Consider the following 21,564-nt stretch of genomic DNA (forward strand, 5'->3'; position numbering starts at 1 on the left):
ATATGCTAACTAAGGGTAAACACTATTTTTTGGCCAAACCTGGGATGGAAAAGGTAATTTTACTATTACAACTATGAAATACCATTTGCCGCTGCTTCCACTGATGTCATTAATTCCCAGAGAATACCAAGGAATTGGACATGTGAATTGCTTGTATCAAACGACTTGTAGTAGTTGGTCTCATTTATTCGAACGACATTCCAACTGTCAATTGCATCACGGCAGCATGTCATCCTTCGAGCATAACTGTGACAACACCTGCCCAGCTCGTGCTCTCCCATGACTACCGGCACAAAATGAAAATTTCACATTGGTTGACAAGATTAGAGAACTATGGAATGTCACATATAAAAAGAAAAGGTAATCAATGTGTACATTTAGCCGGGCTTACAATCGGAAATTACATTCTGCAACTTCTCAGTTTTTCTTTTCACGGCGAAAGTTATGCTGTTCCTCCCGTTCTGTCAGGTGGAAAGAAAGAAATTGCCCAGAAAGTAGAACGCCAAGAGCATGTGGAACGGCTTAGAGTTGCATTTCATGTTATAGCAAATAGAACTGTGAATACAGATACGAATCTTGTAGTAGTCTTCACATAAGGGGCCTTCTATTAAAATCTGCTGAATACCGGAACCTCCGCCCTAAATGAAACAGACGAAAAACGAAAGGCGGTTTGTTCAACAATTAATATCTCATGCATGGTTGCTTCCCACTTTAAAAGTTTGACTGGAAAAATGAAGAAGGGAAAAAAAAAAAAAAAGAATCAACTGTAATCGCTCTCACCTTCTGGCTGGTATTCCCAACTTTGCGGATTGTGGCATACTCACCACATCGCAATGCTCCACCAAGGGCAAATTCTACCTGTAACGGATATATCACTCTTTAAGACACACCTCTCTAGATTTTTTGGAATATTGTTCGTAGAGTTATGATCATCTTTTCATATTTGAACATGATCAACTTCTGGTGGGAAGGAAAAGTAAGATAGCCAGTCAAAAAAACTAATGACCAACATGAATTATAAACTAAAATAAATGGCAAAATCATTGGAGGAGCAAATATTCAATGAACTGAAACTTGAGATGGCAATGGGAAGGATTCCTGAAGACATGATCGCAAAGATGCATGCACAATCTTAGTTAGAGGCCTAGAGAGCCAATAGAACACGGAACCCTTGTGCAAATTATCTAGTAAGCTGGACATGCAAATATCACATACATGGAAAGCAATGTCAGTTTGTGATACATTGCTTGAGTGAGGTGCCAATGAACTGAGGAGGGCATCAACATAGGATCTGATCAACTTGTTCCAACCTAGATAATAAGCTCATTTGCTTGGTCTTTACAACAGTATAAGTAGCGAACTTCTCCACATAATGGAGTCACCCGCGCTGATGTTCCCATTTTCTGAAACAGCTACCCCTTCAAAACGCGAGCTTCTCCGCTCTCTTTCCAAGTCGGGGTTTTAGAGGAGAAGATTGAAACGACACCGTAAAGGTGTGTCAATTGATTAGATGGAGTAACAATTGTCGGGTTTCGGTCAGGGTTTTGTAAGAGCGCTTTGAATCCGACTTGTTTCCCCCGGAAGGCCGGAACATATTACAAATCTTTGTTTGTCTAACTGAAAGGTACCAGGGATATGAGGAACGTATTTTGAAAAATAATAATAATAGTAATAATAATAATAAATAAAAAGGGTCATAAATTTTGAAACTCAATGAAAATGGTCGTTTAACCATTGAACTATTTTTATATCTTTATCTAATAAAAAATTATTAAATAAATGTAACATATTTTTTCACCCCTTGTTAGTATATGCTATATATTTTTTCATTTAGAATAAAATTTTGTTTAAACAAAAAAAATTATAAAGATAAAATAGTAATTTCACTATATAAAAATTAAAAATAATTATTACAAATCTTCTCATAACGTTTTAAAAATGATGATTTTGTTGTAAATATAATAAAAAATTAAGAGTGAAAAATGTTATAATTAAAATAAACTTTAAGCAGAAGAATGAAAGCAGAACTTGGGAGGCTTGCATGAAAATTTTATTAATGTGTATCCAAATGGAGGTGAGGGGGCCTTCATATAGAAAACGCACTGCTCCCTTGTTTTGATCACATTGCATGTTTGCATTCTTGCATTTAATGCATTCACACACAATTTTCAAATTGTCTACGTGGTGGAAAATCCACCGTTTATAACAAGATTTAGTGTTTTAAAACTTTGATAACCCGTAATTTAATTCTTGCAAAATTTTGAAAACCCTAACCTAACCACCCACTTTTTGGCCATCACCGCCTGCAACTCAGTTGCCTTCTCAGATGTTTCTTCTTGTTAACAAATATCTTGTAGGTTATAGCATTGCAGAAGTTGTTTTCCCTCTCGACGGGGGTGATAACGTAACCTTCAACTATTGTGATTGACATTCCGTCATCAAATAAGCTATAACACAAGGTGGAGATTTTGAGGAAAAATGGGTTTTCTTAGAAAGACGGTTTACTAGGGGCAAAAGGGTGATTGCTCATTAGAGTACTCAGAAAAGAATAAGATAGAAGTAAAATAAACTGAGAAAATTGCATTGGATCATTTTTAATTAACGCGAAGTAATACAAGCCATTGAGTATTATCAATCAATAATAATTTAGGAACTTTATCATGGAAACATGTCAATGTTAATGTTCGACTATGATCTCCACCATATGGTATTTCCAAAATTTGCATTCATTTCCTCCTCCCAAATAATTTTCTTCAACATAAAAGCCACATGGACTTGGATTAACTCAGCCTTCCCTTTAGCGACCCAACCAAAAAACCAAGGCACTATAAAGTATAATCCTTTACATTGCACATGTAAATCTTAAATTCTGAATCTTAGGCCTTTCTTTAGCCATGTGGAAAATATAGGAAAAGATGTCTTTGCCTCTTCTTAATGAACTAAACATATGTCTTTGCCTATTCTTAACGAACTAAACATACTTTTCATTCCCCCTTCATTTCTAGCTGATCGGAAGACAAACATGGCTGCCAATGGAAATTTCAACAAAATAAACATTGAATTTGTTAATGCCTACTCATCTTTCCGAGGGTAGATTTTCCAAGTAACTTTACAACTTTAAATTTGGCTTTACAATCTTTAATGACTTAGACTTCTATTTGACGAGCCTTATCGTTGAGGTTTTGCATTGGTCCTTCCCATAATTCATTTAACTCCTTCCTCATCCATGACATAACAATTACAGGTCCCATTGTCGAAGGCACCTACAACCACCAAAATGCACAAGAAAAAACTAAGCACAGGCAAAAAAAAAGAAAATTCTGTCTAAGATTTCTACCGGCGTAATCATCAGAGATTATACCCACAAACTTCAATATAATAATACAAAGTTACCAGATAAAGAAGGGCAGGTTGGGGAGAGCGAGTCAAAACTCCGACAGCTAAAGCAGTTACAAGTCCAATAGCATATCCTGCAAGAGCATACCATATGTATTTGTGTCCCTTTGATGAATGTAGATCAAAGAGACTAATTGTATCTTTGCTCTTCCGATGATCAAAACAGAGGACCAATGCCAGAAGCATTGCAGGCATTGCCTATCAAATAGATGACGGGAATTATTACACGCAGAAGACACAACAAAATGAATAATAGGCAAACAGTGGCATAATTACATTTTCAACAAGAAAAGCCCAGAAAAAATGAGTGAATGAGCATCTGTGTCTATGAAAATTTTGACATGGTATGCCAATCTGCATGAGTAAAATTATAGCAAATAGATTTTCCCCTCAAATTTGACCATTACACAAGTTTGTGACAACAGAAAAAATTTTGAGAAAAGAGCACATGAAAAACAAAAATGCTAAAGAAATACAAACTGAGCTCATATGGACCTCAAAGAAAGGAAAACATAACAAATTTGCCTTATCAGCAGGTTAATAGTCCTGATCTTCACATTATATTAGGTGGAAAGATGATGCAGAGCTATTTTATCAATAAAGAACAAGAGATCAACAAGAAGATGATTAACATCTTCCCACCCCAAGTTTTCAAGTACATTCTACCGAAGCTTTTTGAGAAACCACTTCACCCAATATTTTAAATTCTCAAGAAACTATTCAACATTAATATTTAAGTATGAAAAACTCCCTCCCATGAAACTAGGATAAGATAAACAATTGGGTCAAACCTCCAAATTGAGAAATCAAAAAATTTTATGGAGCGTATTAAGATGTGACTGACTGGAATTTGAAATCTTCAGTTTTGACACATATTAAGAAACCACTTCAGCCAAGTAATTGAGCCATCAGGTAGGAATCTGACATTAATATTTAAATAACAAAGCAATGTATGTGGCATAAGCACGTATATCATGCATTTGTGTAATACATTTCAAGCCAATATTTTCAGTAACAAAAATATGTATTCAAGTTAAGGTCTGACTTCTGATGAAGATATAATATCAATTTCCAATTAAGCATAGAACATCAAGGATGATAAAGGATGCTACTTTGGACCTCAGAGTAGCTCATTATGCATGTGGCACGCATGGACACTCATCCACGCATCTAATGAAGAAGCATAAGCACCAATGAACCAGTTTGCATCGAGAAAAATCAATGCTATATAAGATATCATGCTAAAAGATGCAAACAACTAAGGATAAACAATTATGAAATTACAATACAGATAGTCAAGAGCTTTGATAATTCCATGTCACAAGCATAGATTAAAAGGTGTAGCTAAGATGGCAACCTGACTTAGAATACAATGAATTTTCTGCCTGCAAGACTCAATCAATGATGGAATGAGAATTTGAATGGACCAAAAGATAAGAATGAACTCGATATTGATATCTCTTAATGGAAATTCTCAATGATATTGAAAAGTTTTCACTCACAGTAAAACAAGAGTACTGCACAATGACACAAAATAGCAGACACCAACAAGAATCCATTCATGTAAAACTATTTAGCAGAAACTTAGATGTTACACACCACTGCATTGTGATAGTAGTTGAACACAACACATTCTACTTTGAAAAATTACTGTAGACCACTGAAATAAAAAGTTGCTCATACCATATCACCAAGACCAAGCATCATGAAATCTGAAGCCTCTGCTCCAAGAATCACGTCTCCAATCAAATTCCTGGGAAATACAATCTTCACAGGCAACTCCAGCTTTTTTGTAATTAGCTGCAACCCAGGAAGACTCAGACTATTAGCCACTGTGTGTACAGGATTTGATGCTTGTTGTGTTGCTACCGATACCATAACATTAGCCCCAAAAAATCTCTCAGAGAAGAAAACCCAGAATATGTCATACACAAACAAACATGCTAGGAGCATTGCACATATTTTGATATTTGGAAGGCGCACATGGCTCACAAATGCAACACAGATGGCAATACCCAACAAATTGTTCAAGACCCAATGACCAGAAACTAGCCAAGCAGCAACTATAAAAGTGCATGCCAACAATAATAGCCATTGGATTCGTGTGAGAGGCCTCGAACAGCATCGCGACACAAATGGGTCAGCCAAACCAAATTGTGACCTCACATAGGCAATATAGGGAGATAGACAAAAGAATAGGGATGAAACAGATGCAATGGCTGTTAAGGCAGTGAGGAGTTGTGAAAGTGAAGAAAACAGATAGAACATCAAAAGCAAACTGCAGGAGCTCATTATTGGGATCATTAATGCTTGGGACTTGTCTAACATAATGGATGCTTCTGAAAAATCATGATTTCGCTCCATTTCTTTCCCATAATTTAGAGCCCTAAAGGCAGATCCAAATGTCACAGCTACAGCTGTTAAGATGAGTGTAACAGGAGCAGGCTCCAGCAGATGGTAAAGCTTCCACAGAGACTCCATAACTATATAAGCCCGAAATTCTTTCAAACAAACTATCTGAAGCCTCCTTTATGTGCATATAAATGATTACCAATAAAAATTACAAAATTTGTTACCAAAGTTGCATTTTTCTCTGACAAACACTTCACGAAGAAGATGATGCAACCTGTGATCAATAATGTTAAAATATACATTAGTGCAAGAGCCAAAGTATGAATCCAATATTATCAACATCTAAATTGATTAAAGAGTTTATAACCACACCTTTAAACCAAATCCATAATTGTACGATTTTTGCTGAATAGAGGAAATAATAGATAATAAAAAGAAAAGGAGAGAGAAAGAAACAACGGATGCAAGAAAAAAGAAAATGATCAGTTCTTTTTCTTTGACAAAGCTTCAATGCAGACAAGAGAACACCTTCTATTTCCACGAAGAATTATTTAGAGGACAATTACCTAAAAATTTCATGCAAAAACAGAAAAAAAGTACACTCCATTTTACTCACATCCAAGAAAATATCAGAAAGACAACATGAAACTGAAACTCTATCACTTATTTTTCTATTTAACGGCTCAATACGTAAAAAACGCATTAGATTAAGCCTGAAGCAACTAAAACATGGCCTGGTTAACTTCAGCTCAGCTGACTTGAATACTTCAATTTTCTCGGGAAACCAGACGAAAGGGATCAATATTCTTAATTTTCTTATCTTTTATCTACGTTTCCAGAAAAAAGCACGAAATTAACCCTAAAAGGCCAAATCGAGGGTTCAGAAATGAAATTCAAGTAAATCACATTAGTACAGCTGAAATCGAAATAACTTTAGAGTGAATCGAAGAGCAGAGAAATTAGGGATCCTGAAGATAACTATAGAGAATAACAAAAGTCAAAGAAAGTAACCTTGGACTCTGAAGGGTTTGCAGGAGCTCTTGCCGATCAACGGGGTTTCCTTTCTACCCTGCTGTATAACAAAGGCGAGAACGAAATTATGATTATCTCTAAGAAGGCCCCAACATTTGCAATATTGTTCTTCGTGCCAATAAATTACTTTATATGTGACACTAATTGGTTCGATAATTTTGAATTAAAGATAAAACAACATTAACCATATGATGATATATATATATATAATGGTACACATAACATTACTCTTAAATTAATATTAATTCAATAAAACTATACAAACTTACTCTAAGTATATCAATTGATACATATTTAATATATGTTATCATATGATTGAATAATTTTTAATTAAGGATAAAATAATGTTTAATTATATGATGATATATATAAATGTTATCTATTTATGTATTAAAACAAATATACATAGTATTAGTGATATCAATTTGGGAGGGAAAATCTCACTGGTAAGTTTGTTGCAAAGGATGCAAGAGAGACCAAGGATGTAAATGGGCGAAGTTAGTGAAGTTCATTGGAACCCCTAAAGGGGAAATGGCACTTCTTTAAATTTTTTTTTAATAATCGGGACCGCCACACGTATTTATTAGATAGATAAACTTGAAGCACAGTAATCAAACTTACAACTATTGGTCAATTTTTAAATTTTTTTTGATAATTGGAGACCTTACACCTATTTATTAAATGAGTAAACCTAAAACACAGTAAATCAGATTTACAATTATTACATCAAATAAGTAAAGATTTACAAGTATAATAAAGATTCAAATATAAGTTTTCCTTAAAAATTTTAATATTCTACTAATTTTGTGAACTTTTTTGAGTTTATTTTTTAAAATTTGAGTAAAAAATTTGTTAACTTTTTAAAATAAAAAAAATATTTTTTTATATATTTTTAAAATAAATAATATTTTTATTTTTTTAAAATTCTTTGATGAAAGATTGAACTTTCACTCAACCTTGAGTTTGAATAACTCTCTCGACTTATATGGTTAATCGGTGGGCTACTTGAATCGAAGGGAACCAGAAAAGTAGAGTATGAGCCTTTAGCAGTGTTAGTGGCATTTTGGATTAGGCTGATGGACTATTTTTCATCCAAGTTTAAATGTGTTTTTAAAGTTATATGTGTAGAGTTTAAAAAGTTAAAACTCTTATCTATCTATTTAAAATCTCAGTTAAGGTTAAGGATAAAATTATTATTTAATAAAAAATTTTAAAAACTCAAGTTTTATTACCTTTACCCCTCTCAATTTGAAAATCTCTCAATTCCCTCCACCAAAAGATTGAAAAATCAATATTTTTTCCCTTAGAGTTTGTAAATCGTCGTCTCTGACCACGTTGGCTCTCTCTCCCGATTTAACTCTCTCTACTGATTACATCTCAATTATCGACGAAACATAATTCCTTTAATGAAAACAAAGTAGTCTTCATCAGAGTGTCTTTATCTTGAACAAAGACAACCGTCGAAGGTCTTAGAAGGCCACATCGTCATGGTCTAAGACCTCGAGAGTTATCTTCATCCTAGACGAAGACACTTTGATGAAAATGAAATTGTCTTCATCGAAGGCAATCGGTTTTGCTGATGGTTGGAATGTGATCGGTAGGGAGAGTTAAGCCGAGAGGGAAAACCTTCGACAACAATTTGCAAATCCTATAAGGAAAATATTGATCTTTTAAATTTTGAGTGAGAAAAAATTATGAGATTTTCAAATTGAGGGGACAAACATAATTAAAATTTAGTTTTTTTAAATTTTTATTAAATAATAATTTTACTTATAATTCTAATTAAAATTTTAAACAGATGAGTAAGACTTTTAATTTTTTAAATTTTACATACATAATTTTAAAAATACCCCTAAACTTGGGTGGGAAATATCCTTGGGCCTTTGGATTAAAATGAAATGCTTCCGATTGCATTTCCTAGGCCCAATAAAAAACGAGGAAAACAACGGACGCCCAAAATACAAAAACATATCCCCAATAGCAACAAAATTTTGCATTGCACAGCCGTTTGCCAATTCAATCATCACGGTACTGAAACAGTGAGACACCACACTTAACTAAACAATCACCTACCTGACTTTTTACAAAATAATATCTTAAAAGGACGAAATTAATTTAATTATTTTGTCCATATTGATTGCATAATTGCATGCCACATGAATAACCCACGTGCAACTCATGTGGGCTGTTGACCTCCACGATCGGCATCAACCTAAACAATTTTCAAATAATTTTTTAATTTATAAATTACCAAATTTATTTTTTTAAGGAATTGTGTTTGGCCGGTTAATATAATATTTTATTATTAAAATTAAAAAACTTAAAAATTATTAAATATAAATTATTATCATATTTAATAAAATTTAAAAAAAATAATAAATATATATTAATTTACTTAAATGTCTTTAATTTAATTATTTTAAAATATTTTTATATTATTTATTATATTAATTAAAAATAAAATTATTTTTATCATAAAAATTAATAAATAATAATATAGTTATAATAAAATTAAGATTATTTTAATAATCAGATTACATATTATAGTATTTATTATATCACTATTGATAATAATAAATTACGAAAATTTTTTATTATTTATAAACAAATATAAATAATAAAAATATATTATCAGAATCATGTATTGAGCCTCGGTCAAACGCCAAATAGAATTTTGGCATGTTTTTATCATTGAATATGATTTTGGGTAACTAAATGATCCTGAACAAGGGGATTTTATTGGTAAAAAATGGCAAGTAATAATGCTTCGTAGACTCCATTAGGGAGAGAAGTTTCTTCTGTTGAGTTACGCACGTGCACTGTTTCATTTGCAGGGTGAACTTTTGTCATTTTTGAATTTTGATAATGAGGCCATATTTGAGAGCTGGGTGCAGTCTGTCTCTTTTTATATGCCTCCAAACTCCATTAATGAATGAAACCAGCAGGCTGAGCACCTTGAATCCGAATGGTAAAAAATATCAAAATTACTGGTAAACTTGCCGACAGTGAAGGTTATGTAGTGCGTACCCGATAGAAATGGATACAGAAAATTAATTTTTCCACCTACTTAACCATATTTTTCACCCTAAATGATATGTTTTTATCTAAAATAAAACAATATTATTGCAAAATTTAATGGTTTTGTGGCGAAAAAGTAATTTTACTGTTCATAATTTTTTGACAAAATTAAAAAATACAATCTTTTATAAATCACATCCAATAATTTAATTATTATAGTTTAGTACTTTTAATAAGTTTGAAAATTTATTTACACCCTTAAAAGCCTAATCACAATTTAATTTCACCATCACTATTGTTGATGATTGACCCATGATATCAAGATTGTTGAGAAAGACATGTTCATGTGATAGAGAGTTACGACATAGGCTAGAGAAGGATTGACTCATGTCCTAAAAGGAAATCATTGTTGATATCAATTTTAGTAATCAGAGGTTTTATCTATCGGAATTGACAAAATCGTTGAGAGATTAGGCTAGAGTATATTTTGAAGTTAAGTCATCCCTAAAAATAATTGTCGGAAGTGAGGATGACAACTAAGGTTTGTTGGCTCAAAGGAAGAGGGATGCTGGTGGATTGGAAAGGAAATAATAGGGTACTTATGCAAGTTGCATCATTAAACGGTTTTTAATTTTTGTTAATTTAGAATTATATTATAAGTTAAAAATTAAAATAGTTGAAAAAACGATAATTTTATTTAGAATTTGATGGATAAAAAAAATATTATTATATCATTTAATGAAGGAAAGTATTTTTAAACCGAATCTTAAGAGAAAAATACAATTGACACAAATGGATAAATTATAATCTTATTTTTTTAATATTAATTAATTAATTAATTATTATTGAGTTTATCTCAATGATTTAAATAAACCATATTAGGTAATTAGAATATCGATATATCTTATCTTTGGTGATTTGTTCTAAGAATTTTTTTTAATGTTTGTATAGAATAAAAATATTTAGTAAATCAAAATAAAAATAAAATAGGTATTTTACCAGGTTAATGATGATCAGTGTTTTTGGGCCCAAAAAATAATCCTTAGGCTACAAAACTTATTCCCACCCAACGTGTAATGAAACCTTAATTACATATCCATTAAATTTTAAAAACTTAAATGTCCCTCTATTATCAAATTTTTATTAAAATTTTTTGTTTAGATCAAAAGTAAAACCGTCATTTTACTAATAATATAAAAAATAATAATTTTATTCTATTTTTCTATTAAGTTTTAAAAACTAACAGTTTCACCATATTTTTAAAACTTTTTCAATTTTGGAAAGTAACTTCCCCACCCTTAAAATCTCTAGGTTTCTTTCCTCCCTTATGGTGGCCGAAAGGAGACAGTGATAGACGTCTCTTCTCTTCGTTTTTGACTCTTCTTAGACGACAATGAAAAGATGTTTGTTGTCGTCTCCTCTTAGGTATCGTCATTGTTGAATGGTTGTCGAAGAAGAAGGAAAAACCCTAAGGATTTGAGAGTGAAAAAAACTACTTTTCAATTGAAAAGTTTGAAAATACGATAAAATTGTTAGTTTTCAAAACTTAAAGAAAAAAGATAAAATTATAATTTTTTTAATAATACCGATAAAATGATGATTTTATCTTTAATTTTAATATAAAATTTTAATAAAAATTGAATAATAGATAAATATTTAAATTTAAAAAAATGGATAGACATATATCTTGGTTTTGGCTATACCTTGGGTGGGAATTAGACTTTTGGCCTAATGATAACAATAATAATTAACGGTGACCATTTATATTAATTTAGTCGAGCTTAGCCGCCTGTCGCGGACGAGTAACATGTTGGGCGTATAATTCAACTGAAGGCCAACTATAAAGCATAAACAGACCCTCAAGAGAAGTGACGAGCAACCTAACAATCACCTGCAATCCTAGACCTTCATCAACTGTCCTCAAACAAACCAAACCAAACAGCATAATTGGCTAAGTTACCATCATCACCAGCTGTTAGCCGGTGGATCCCACCAACAGGACCAAATGATCAAATTTTCAGTCTTTTTTTTCTTCTTAAGGCTGTTTATTTAAAAGCGTGTTATTGACCATCCACTTTCCCTCCCCAATCAAACAACGCTACAGCCGCCGTCGCCGTCACCACCACCACCTCCTCCTTCTCCTTCTCTATTTCTCTTCTTTTTCGCATTACGATCAGAAACCGTTTTGCTTCAAGATATTATTTCGCTTTAGCTAAAACGAGGTTTCGTTCACCTACTACTGTTCTGTAACTTCACTGATCTGTTTATTTTTAAATTTTTTTTTTTCGATTAATTATCTTCCGTTCGTCTACATTTCGATGAAAGCTAACTGAAGCGACAATGAAGTTGAATGAAGCAGTAGAGATATCAGTAGTTGTAGTACTGGTTGTACTAACCTCAGCGCCATGGCGCGTTTACTCGGAGAAGCGTCCGCAACCTCTTCTCGTGAACATGACTCTGGTTGAAAACGCTTCAGCTATTGGCGCCTGTAAGCTTTCTCAATCATAATTGATTTTTCCTGGAAAAAAATAAACTGTTAAAAGTAGCTCAATATTAACGAACCGGCTTTTTGTCAGTTTGTTTGGACGGCAGTTTGCCGGCTTATCATCTGCACAGAGGATTCGGTGCTGGAGCAGCAAACTGGTTGCTACAGTTTGAGGTAATTATTCATTTGTTTAATTATTATTTTAAAACTTAATCATTTCAAATTAGTTTCCGTAACTTAGTGAGTGGATCAGAACGATTTTGGTCCTTGCATTGGTTCAGTGGTCGCTGATGAATGATTGGTTATTTCTGAAACCAATACGACATCGTTGAGGCTTTTTAAAACAGTGTCTCGTGCATTTTCACTTTTGCAATTTGCTTAGCTTGCACTTGAAGTTCGCTTTGTTGTGAGCGCTGCCGATGTGGTGGTCCATAATAGGGCAAGCATCCAAATCAACTGGAACATTTGCTTGCGGTTTCGGTATTTGTTCATATTTTAATATTAGCAAACTTAGGACTTAGGTTCGAAATTCTATGAGATAAGCCTGATTACTTTATTTGATTCCGGATTTTCGAAATATATTAGTTAATCAACTTTGTCTTTAAAGGTGATTAGGATAAATCTAGGTTTATATCATTTATTAGTGCAAAGTTAATAAACTCATAAGATCTTTAGTATTAGTGGTTGATTTTAACAGTGTGGTGTGTTTATTTATCTTTTATTATAAAAATTAAAAATGATTAAAAATATAAATTATATTAATAATTAATAAGTGTACATTTATACTTTTAGATAAATAAATAGTTAGAAATAATTATTTTATTTAATTGGTATTAATAAAATATTAATAATATATTATTTTACTTTCTGTATCAATACATGCATAATTAATTAACATAAATATGTGTATAAAAAATAATATATTATCATATGATTGAATATTGTTTTATTTTTAATTTAAAATCGTTCAATCATATGATTATATATAATTATTTATACATAAATTTATATTTATTATTTTTATACTCAATTTTATTATGATACTTAAATATTATTAATGCATTAAAGAGTAATAAAATTATAAAAAAAATTAAGATTAATTGTCATATCTACTATATCTCAATAATAAAATATTAATTATTAGAATAATCTTTTGTTCTTCCTAGCTAAATATAGTCTAATAGTTAAATGATATGTATGTGACAATATGTGTTAGATATAAAAAATGAGAAATTTCAACACTATGTCGGCATTGTTTTATTGAACACTTTGTTAAACTAGTTTTAACATAATCTAATCTTTAACATTTTTTAATATAAAATTATTTTGAAAGCATTTTCAGTTTAAAAAGAAAAAAAAAAACCAATGCCTCATCTTAAATGAAAGCACCTTCATCTTTGTGTTTGACGTTGTAACTTCATGGGCCCCCACACGCAGACGTGAACTTGAAGGATAACGCAACTATTATTTGTCGACATCCACAGACTTATGGTAACGGTCCCAGATAACGAAATCAATTATTAGTCACCGAAAATAATCGGGCTACATCGAGCACGGAAAATTTATGAGCAATGATAACTAAATAAATGAATTTGGTCAGTTGGTGAGTTTGTTAATTTATGAAGATCTACAGGGTGGTGGGTGGTGTAATGATATTCCGTCCTGTTTAGAGAGAGCCCAAACACGGCGTGGATCGACGCGTTACATGATCAAACGGGAGGTCTTTTCTGGAATTCTAAGTAACAATGCCTCTCTTAATCCAGGTACTTTTCTCGCTTTAATTATTAAAGTTAAATAATTAATGCTTTCTGTGGGTTTTGTTTTATATGTAATCAACTGTTCAAATGATGACTTTAAATTCTACATAATAATCAAAACAATAAAAAATTTATTATTAATCCATAAATTAATATCTATTATTGATACACGTTACATGATCAAATTGAAGGCCAACTCTTAGTCTGGACAACCCAACAAAAGGGTTATTTAGATGATGATTTATTTGGATTTTTTTAATTTAGATGATTCTAAACGATAAAAGATTTTTAGGAGGGACAACGAGTTTGGATTAAAAGAAGAGTCATCAATGATCAGAGATTATTATTAGAAAATGTTAAAAATAAACTCTAACTTTTAAAGGAAAAGAAAAATATATTTTTTAAAAATTAAAAAACTTTAAATAAAAATAAAAATATTAATTTTTAAAATTAAAAATTAAAAATTAAAAATTTTTAAATTTTTTAATATTAATAATAAAATAATAATTTTATTTTTATTTAAAAAAATTTAACAATAATTGAAGCATAAATGAGTGTTTAAAACAAACGTGAAGATATTTTAAAATTAGAGTTAGGTGAAAATTTATCGTTTGCCTTTTTTTAAGAAAGTATATAACTGGCCGTACGAGACACTGGTACTGTTTTTATTTCTGCTTTTATTGTGTACACAGTAGATGTGTAGGCTAGGCAAACAGGATAGGAAGTTTCGTCTCTTTATTTTGGCTCAAATTTGAACAACTAAATTGGTATGATAATTTATATTTACAATATATGAGAATATTATACAATCCATGTAATTGAAGATTTTGACCTGCTGCTATGATGACATTACTTTCTCGTGTTAAGTCATAAGCGTCGACCGTAACTTGGATTTTGTTAAGTTAAACTGAAAGTGGAAAACGCTGTAAATTGTTAATTAATTCTTTTGCTACCTTGCTACTTCTTTTGGCATGTAGCAGATCTGGAATTTGAATGGTTGGAGGACATCAATGTCCTCGTACACCGGGAAGTCTAATGAATTCTCGTGACACGTTCATGTTCCTACCATTCTTTATTGTCGCTTTCACGTGATTAATATTTAATAATAATACTTTCAACCCAACAGCACTAGCGGACAGGCAGCTATGGCTTGTTGCTCAGATTTATTTTCTGCCCTTCACCCTGTTGGCCAGCCTTGACCAGCTGGCGGTTTCTAAATATTTTTTAGGCCAAACCACTATTTCCCACCCAAGGTATGCTGTTATAAAAATTTTCATCTTTTAATTATAAAAATATCAAATACCCACCAATAACTAATTAAAAATAACGATAATAAAGGTAAAATCATCATTTTCTCTATAATATTAAAAAATAAACTAAAATATAATCCATTTTTATCCCCTAAACTTTAAAAACTAAAATTTTTCCTCAGTCTAAATTTTAAAAACTGGCAGTTTCACCCTAGGGTTTGGTTTTGAAATCTCCGACGACCTTTCCAGTTCTATTGTCGACGACCTCTCCCTCCCGAGAAATCTTCTCCTTCCAGCGATCTCTTTCCTCCCATTTGGAGAGCCGATCGATATCAGAGATGTCTTGGGAGACGAAGAACTTCGTCGAAGAAGACAAAGTTCTTTGTCTTCCCAGATGAAGACGAAGCCGTCGTCTTCATCTGGGAAGACGGTCATCTTTCCAGAGGTCTTCTTCCATAGTTAAAAGGTGGGTATTTGGTGTTTCCATAGTTAAAGGGTGGAAACTTGCCATTACAACATATGTTGGCTGGGAAGTCATTTGGCCTATTTTTTAATAGCAATCTTTGAATTGGGTTTCAATTATTTAAGTTTTAGAATCTTAGACAGAAGAATGTTCTGGACTGCTCTGGACAAAATGCATGCGTCAATCTGTTTTAATTTATGTTATCTTCTCCTAACAAAATACGTTCTTGTAAAAATTATTATCAGTGGTCTGACAAGAGTTCTGATTGTGAATCAGATTTCTACAACTGGAATCGTGTAAAAATTAGATATTGTGATGGAGGTTCGTTTGCTGGAAATGCCGAGTTTGACAATGGGGTAACTGTCTCACTCCATTTTTCTTTCTCTTAAATTTTATCATGATAAAGGAAAGTGAAATATATGGTATTTGATTGTGTAAAATCCGTTAACACGTTTGATAAAAGAGGTCAGTGCCCTCTAACAATTTTATATGAAATCATAAACGAGGGAGGCAGTGAAAATTATAGTTTGTTTTTGCTGCTTTCTACTTTCCAGAGGGAAAGACCATCTATTGTGCTCAAATTTAACTAATTGATTTGTGTGAATGAATGACAGACGTCATTACTTTATTTCAGAGGGCAAAAAATTTGGGAAGCAATCATTCTCGATCTTCTACCTAAAGGATTGGGAAATGCCAGAAAGGTATGTCCTAGAGATAAAATGTTACTCATAAATTGCAAGAATAGCAAAATTTTGTATATTTTTGTCATATGGATAATGATCTATCATAGTTTGATGTGGGCTTGAAACAGTGACTCAATTTCTTCTTCAGGCTTTGCTTTCAGGTTGCTCTGCTGGGGGCTTAGCGACCTTTATGCATTGTGACAACTTAACCAAAATTTTACCGAATGCCACCGTGAAATGCTTGAGCGACGCTGGATTTTTCTTGGATGAGTAAAATTTCACTGCTAAGTATTAATTTTATCTAGGGTTGCACGCAAACTGTGTTTGAATCAAAAAATTTAATTTATTTTTTAAATTAAATTAAACTCTAGTTATAGAGAGTTTAACTTAGTCGAACTCACGTGGGTTAGATGACTCAATTCGGTTCAAATTTAGTTCAGGACTTAATTCAAATTATGTTGAGCTAATGGGTAAAAAAACATCATTTTATCCATTGTTAGATAAAAAGACATTGTTTTGTCAATAAATTATGAATTTTAACTATGAATTTGACTCATAAATTTGAGCTATGAATTCAAACCATAAATTTGAGTGAAACTTGAACCGAACTCGAATTACTCTTAATTTTGTCTCCACAAACTCAAATCGAATTACTTTTCATTTAAATTGAACTCAAGCCAAGGGATATTCAAACTCATCTTGGTTCATATCCAATCCTAAATTTCATCTTTTGCTTTAAACATTATTTACTCCCCTTTGTTGCCCTTATAATTTTACAGAAGAGACGTAAGTTTGAACCATACAATAAGATTCTTCTACAAAGCTCTCGTTGAACTACAGGTATGTCAACCTTTATTGTTCAAAGCCCTTAAGCATATAATCTTCATTGTGTTTCTTGATTTGAAAATTTCATATTCATATATGAGAAATGTACATAACAGGGGATAGAACAAAATTTGAATCAAAACTGCACAGAATCCCTCTTTTTTCCCAATCTGGTACGATTTTTGCCATTCAAATCTATTGTTAGCTCATCATGGCATTCATAATTTACTTTGTTTTTCTGCAGTGTTTTTTCCCACAGTATGCCTTGAAGTATATTACAACACCTTATTTCATTTTGAACTCAGCCTACGATGTATTCCAAGTATATTTTTCCTCTGTTTTCTTTAATCTGATATCATATACATCCATTTTGTTGGTCTATTTGGTTTATATTATATTAAGAATTTGATCTAAAATGTGTGACAGTTTCATCACATACTGGTTCCACCTTCTGCTGATTTACGTGGGCACTGGAAGCACTGCAAGCTTAATCCAGCAGAATGTAACACAGACCAGATAGATATACTGCAAGGTATATATATAAATCTTTGCTTTGGTAATTACTATTTAAACATAATTTCCATTTGGTCAGCTCTACAAGTAGTAATGTTTTGCTTTTCTCAGGTTTCAGGCGTGACATGCTTATAGCTTTGAGATTAGTTAAGTATTCAAGACGTGATGGAATGTTCATAAATTCGTGCTTCGCTCATTGCCAAAGTGAGTCACCAGATACTTGGTTTGCAGTTGATTCCCCCAGAATAAACAATAAGGTAATTCACTTTAATATAAAAATATATGCCAATGGGTCTGCCACCTTTTCAAAAGTCATTTCAGAAATTTCACTGTATTGGGTGAATAGATCTGATCCTTCTATTCCTTCTTAAGCACAACACTAAGTCTCGTCAACTCCTGCTTCTCCTGTGCATCACTTGGTGCCCAAGTGCGAGCGCCACATGCTGTGGGCGCCCAGCTTGCCAACCCCAAACCCACAAATAATAGAAAGCAAGTCTAGAAGACATAAAATATATGGTTAGATCCAACCCAAAGTGATTTAAGCAATTCATTGTGTCAGGACGCAACATCCAAACCCAAAAATAATAGAAAGTCTAAATATTTGGTTCAATCTAACCCAAAATAGTTTACTCTAAATCTCAATTGGCTAATCAATCATTACAAGTATGGAGTTTTTGAAAAAGAAAAATCACAACACCCTTACAATTATGTGACTTTTAAAATGAGAATAGCCCACAAAAACTCCTTTCAAAAAACCCAATTATACCTTCTAATAACCTTATCTATTTTATAGGTGTTTCTCACCATTTATGATTGTCTATCTAAAAACAAAACAACCTAATTTTTAGGGATCTTTACAACTTTATTTAAACACTCACTGTTGCACAGGATTCAAAACACAATCTTAACACCTTTCGTTTACTCCGAAAATGTACTATTCTAAAAATTTGCACCGCGTTTTCCAGACAATTGCAGAAGCAGTTGGTGATTGGTATTTTAGCAGAAGGGTAACCAGAGAGATTGACTGTGGATATCCTTGTGATAGTTCTTGCCGTAACCTAATACCATAAATTCAGGTAATGATCATATGAATTCAAATATATATATATATGTATATATAAGGACGGAGCTCATAGTGCCACTATACTGAAAATCCATCATTACAGGTTGAATAGATGAAGAGCAAAAGTGGCAGGTCCAACATAACATTTAGACGGTAAATAATTCTTGATTTCCGAAAGTGGAAGATGCATTAATTGCTGCTACATATATTATAACTTAATTACTAGAAAATGGATAATCAAAGCATACAGAGAAGAAACAAAAGATAGCCATGGAATACACATTTTTTAGCAAATTTATCACTTGATAAAAGGTTTGATTATTGTTTCTCCACCAAAATATTAGGAAGGAAATTCACAAAGAAGATGAATCTCCATACTTTTAACTAGTTGGATTTATGTGATTTGGTGCTACATTCTAATAGTTGAAGTCTTATTGTTTTTGTGGTTTGGATTCTTATTTTTTCTTCTGTAATTTAAAAACAGTATGATATTTGCATGTGTAAATATGAATAATAATATTTTTTATTATACACATAGGGAACAAATAATTTGACTTGTTATCACGTGATTGAGTAAAATTAAATTAGAAATAAAATAAATAATTAGATCATCAAATCATATGATGACATATAAAGGTGAATACAAAACCAAATCGATATTGAACAACTCCTGACTCGGGTTTATCTTAAATAAACAATGGTTTAGCTTCAGTTCTATTCGAGTTTGTTGAGTCAAAATTAAGTGTAGCTTAAGTTTGGTTAAAGGTATAAATAATTATTGTGTTTGGTTAAAGATAAATACTTTCAAATATAATTATTTTTAAATATTTTTATATTATTTGTTATATTAATTAAAAATAAATTTATTTTTTGTCTCAAAAAATTAATAAATAGTAATATAATTATAATAAAATCAAGATTATCTTGGTAATCTTTTAATACCTAAGACGAATGTGGTAATCAGATTATCACTTATATTATTTGTCACGTCAGCATTAGTAATAGAAGATTATTGTAATATTTTATTTTTAAGAAATTAAATAAGATAATGTAAGTAATAAAAAATAGATTACCAATGTAATCTTTAAATTTTTGAAACCAAACGACCCCTGAATTATGAATTTGAGTCAAATTCTTTTTAACTCGGTTTGATTTGACTTGAAAAATTAAAGACAAATAAAAATTGAAAATAAATTCAAATTAAACTAAATAAGTAAAGTAAGCCTTTGAGACCAAACCAATTTGGTTTGGGTGAAGTCCGTGGCAAGTCAATTTGCTTGTAATATTATTCTTAATCAATTCAAAATTACTAACTCAGAGAAATAAACCATATGTTATTACATGCTAATACCCACTTAAAGTATTTAATCACCGGTGACTGAAGGGGGGTTGGGCCAATGGTTTATATTCCTTTTGGCAATTGAAGTCTTTATAACGACATGTCATTTCAAGTAGTGACACTTCATCGGAGAATAAAGTCTTCATATTTAAACTTTTGTCAGAAGTATTTGGTAACATTTAGACGCGGACCATGGTCAAGAAATTGAGCCGTCCGGCACTAAAAAAAAAAAAAAAGTCTGGCTCGGAGGGACCTCGTTTGCGATTTTGTGGATTATACCGAGCTCAAGCCCGCAGGAGGGACTTCTGGTTGGTTTAATATAATATTAATTATAATTATTAATATTTAATAATATATTATTTGTATGATATAATATAAATAAAAAATAATATATAATATAAGATATATTAAATTAATATAATATATATATCTTATAATATGATACAAATTACTAATATAAATTCATATATATTAAAAAATATGATATAATAAAAATATATATGAGAAATTTTAAAATTTCAAAAATTTTTATAATATATTTTAAAATGATGATGTATCAATTAAAATTTTTTAATTATTTTATTTTTTTAAAAACCATATTATACAATATAATACGAATTAAATATACGATATAATACACAATTTAACTATTATATATCATATCTTATTATTAAAGTATGTCATCTCCAAGGCTGACATAAACTTGATTAAGATGCAATCACAAAACATGCTTCACCTTCAAACTAGAATCATATCTACCTTAAATAAAATTATTCTTCAGTCCCTCTAAAAAGAATGCAATGAAACTTTTGATTTTGTCATCGGTTGTATTTGTATGATCACAATAAAATTATATATATATTTTTTTAAATATATAAATAAATATATAATTATGTATATTATTATATGATTAAATAATATTGAATTAAAGATAAAATAATATCTAATCATGTCATGACACATATATAAGACTTTACCTATTTATATTTTTAAAATGAAGATATTAATTAAAATAACCTCATTTTTTTCTTTGTATTTATATGTAGCTACTTTTTTTTTTGTTATACATATATAGCCTAAAACATAAAATATCCAAAATACCTTTATGGGGCATTTGGTTTGGGTAATATTTTATTACCAAAATAAAAAAATTATCGTAAAGATATATTATTGAAAAGATTACTATGTATAAATGATTATTATGTTTGATAAAATTTGGTAGGTATAAATAATTATTGTATTTGATTAAAGGTAATAAAAAATTACTAATAAATTATTTTACTTAAATGCCCTTAAATATAATTATTTTTAAATATTTTTCTATTATTTATCATATTAATTAAAAATAAATTTATTTTTATCTTAAAAAATTAATAAATAATAATATA

At 31.0% G+C, this 21,564-nt stretch overlaps 2 protein-coding genes across 3 annotated transcripts; one reads left to right on the forward strand and one right to left on the reverse strand.

Moving 5' to 3' along the window:
• Nucleotides 1-2,828: 2,828 nt before the first annotated feature.
• Nucleotides 2,829-6,882, reverse strand: LOC123198122 (signal peptide peptidase-like 1). The gene is made up of 4 exons (XM_044612741.1): nt 6,760-6,882; nt 5,080-6,022; nt 3,394-3,594; nt 2,829-3,263 (listed from the first exon to the last, which is right to left on the reverse strand). The coding sequence occupies exons 2-4, from the start codon at nt 5,875-5,877 to the stop codon at nt 3,147-3,149; spliced, it is 1,116 nt and encodes a 371-aa protein (XP_044468676.1). The 5' UTR covers nt 5,878-6,022; nt 6,760-6,882; the 3' UTR covers nt 2,829-3,146.
• A 4,781-nt stretch (nt 6,883-11,663) lies between these two features.
• Nucleotides 11,664-19,370, forward strand: LOC123198427 (pectin acetylesterase 9). Of its 2 annotated transcripts, XM_044613140.1 has the most exons (14): nt 11,664-12,020; nt 12,124-12,286; nt 12,375-12,457; nt 13,917-14,046; nt 16,030-16,109; nt 16,368-16,454; nt 16,585-16,706; nt 17,216-17,276; nt 17,378-17,434; nt 17,506-17,583; nt 17,688-17,793; nt 17,886-18,031; nt 18,740-18,850; nt 18,941-19,370. In XM_044613140.1, exons 2-13 carry the CDS (start codon nt 12,139-12,141, stop codon nt 18,842-18,844), a joined length of 1,203 nt encoding a protein of 400 aa, XP_044469075.1. In that variant the 5' UTR covers nt 11,664-12,020; nt 12,124-12,138; the 3' UTR covers nt 18,845-18,850; nt 18,941-19,370. The 2 variants fall into 2 exon arrangements, with proteins under 2 accessions (XP_044469075.1, XP_044469074.1); XM_044613139.1 differs by having other exon boundaries at nt 11,664-12,286.
• Nucleotides 19,371-21,564: the final 2,194 nt, after the last annotated feature.

Source organism: Mangifera indica, chromosome 15, assembly GCF_011075055.1.
Source record: "Mangifera indica cultivar Alphonso chromosome 15, CATAS_Mindica_2.1, whole genome shotgun sequence".
NCBI classification, from domain to species: Eukaryota; Viridiplantae; Streptophyta; class Magnoliopsida; order Sapindales; family Anacardiaceae; genus Mangifera; species Mangifera indica.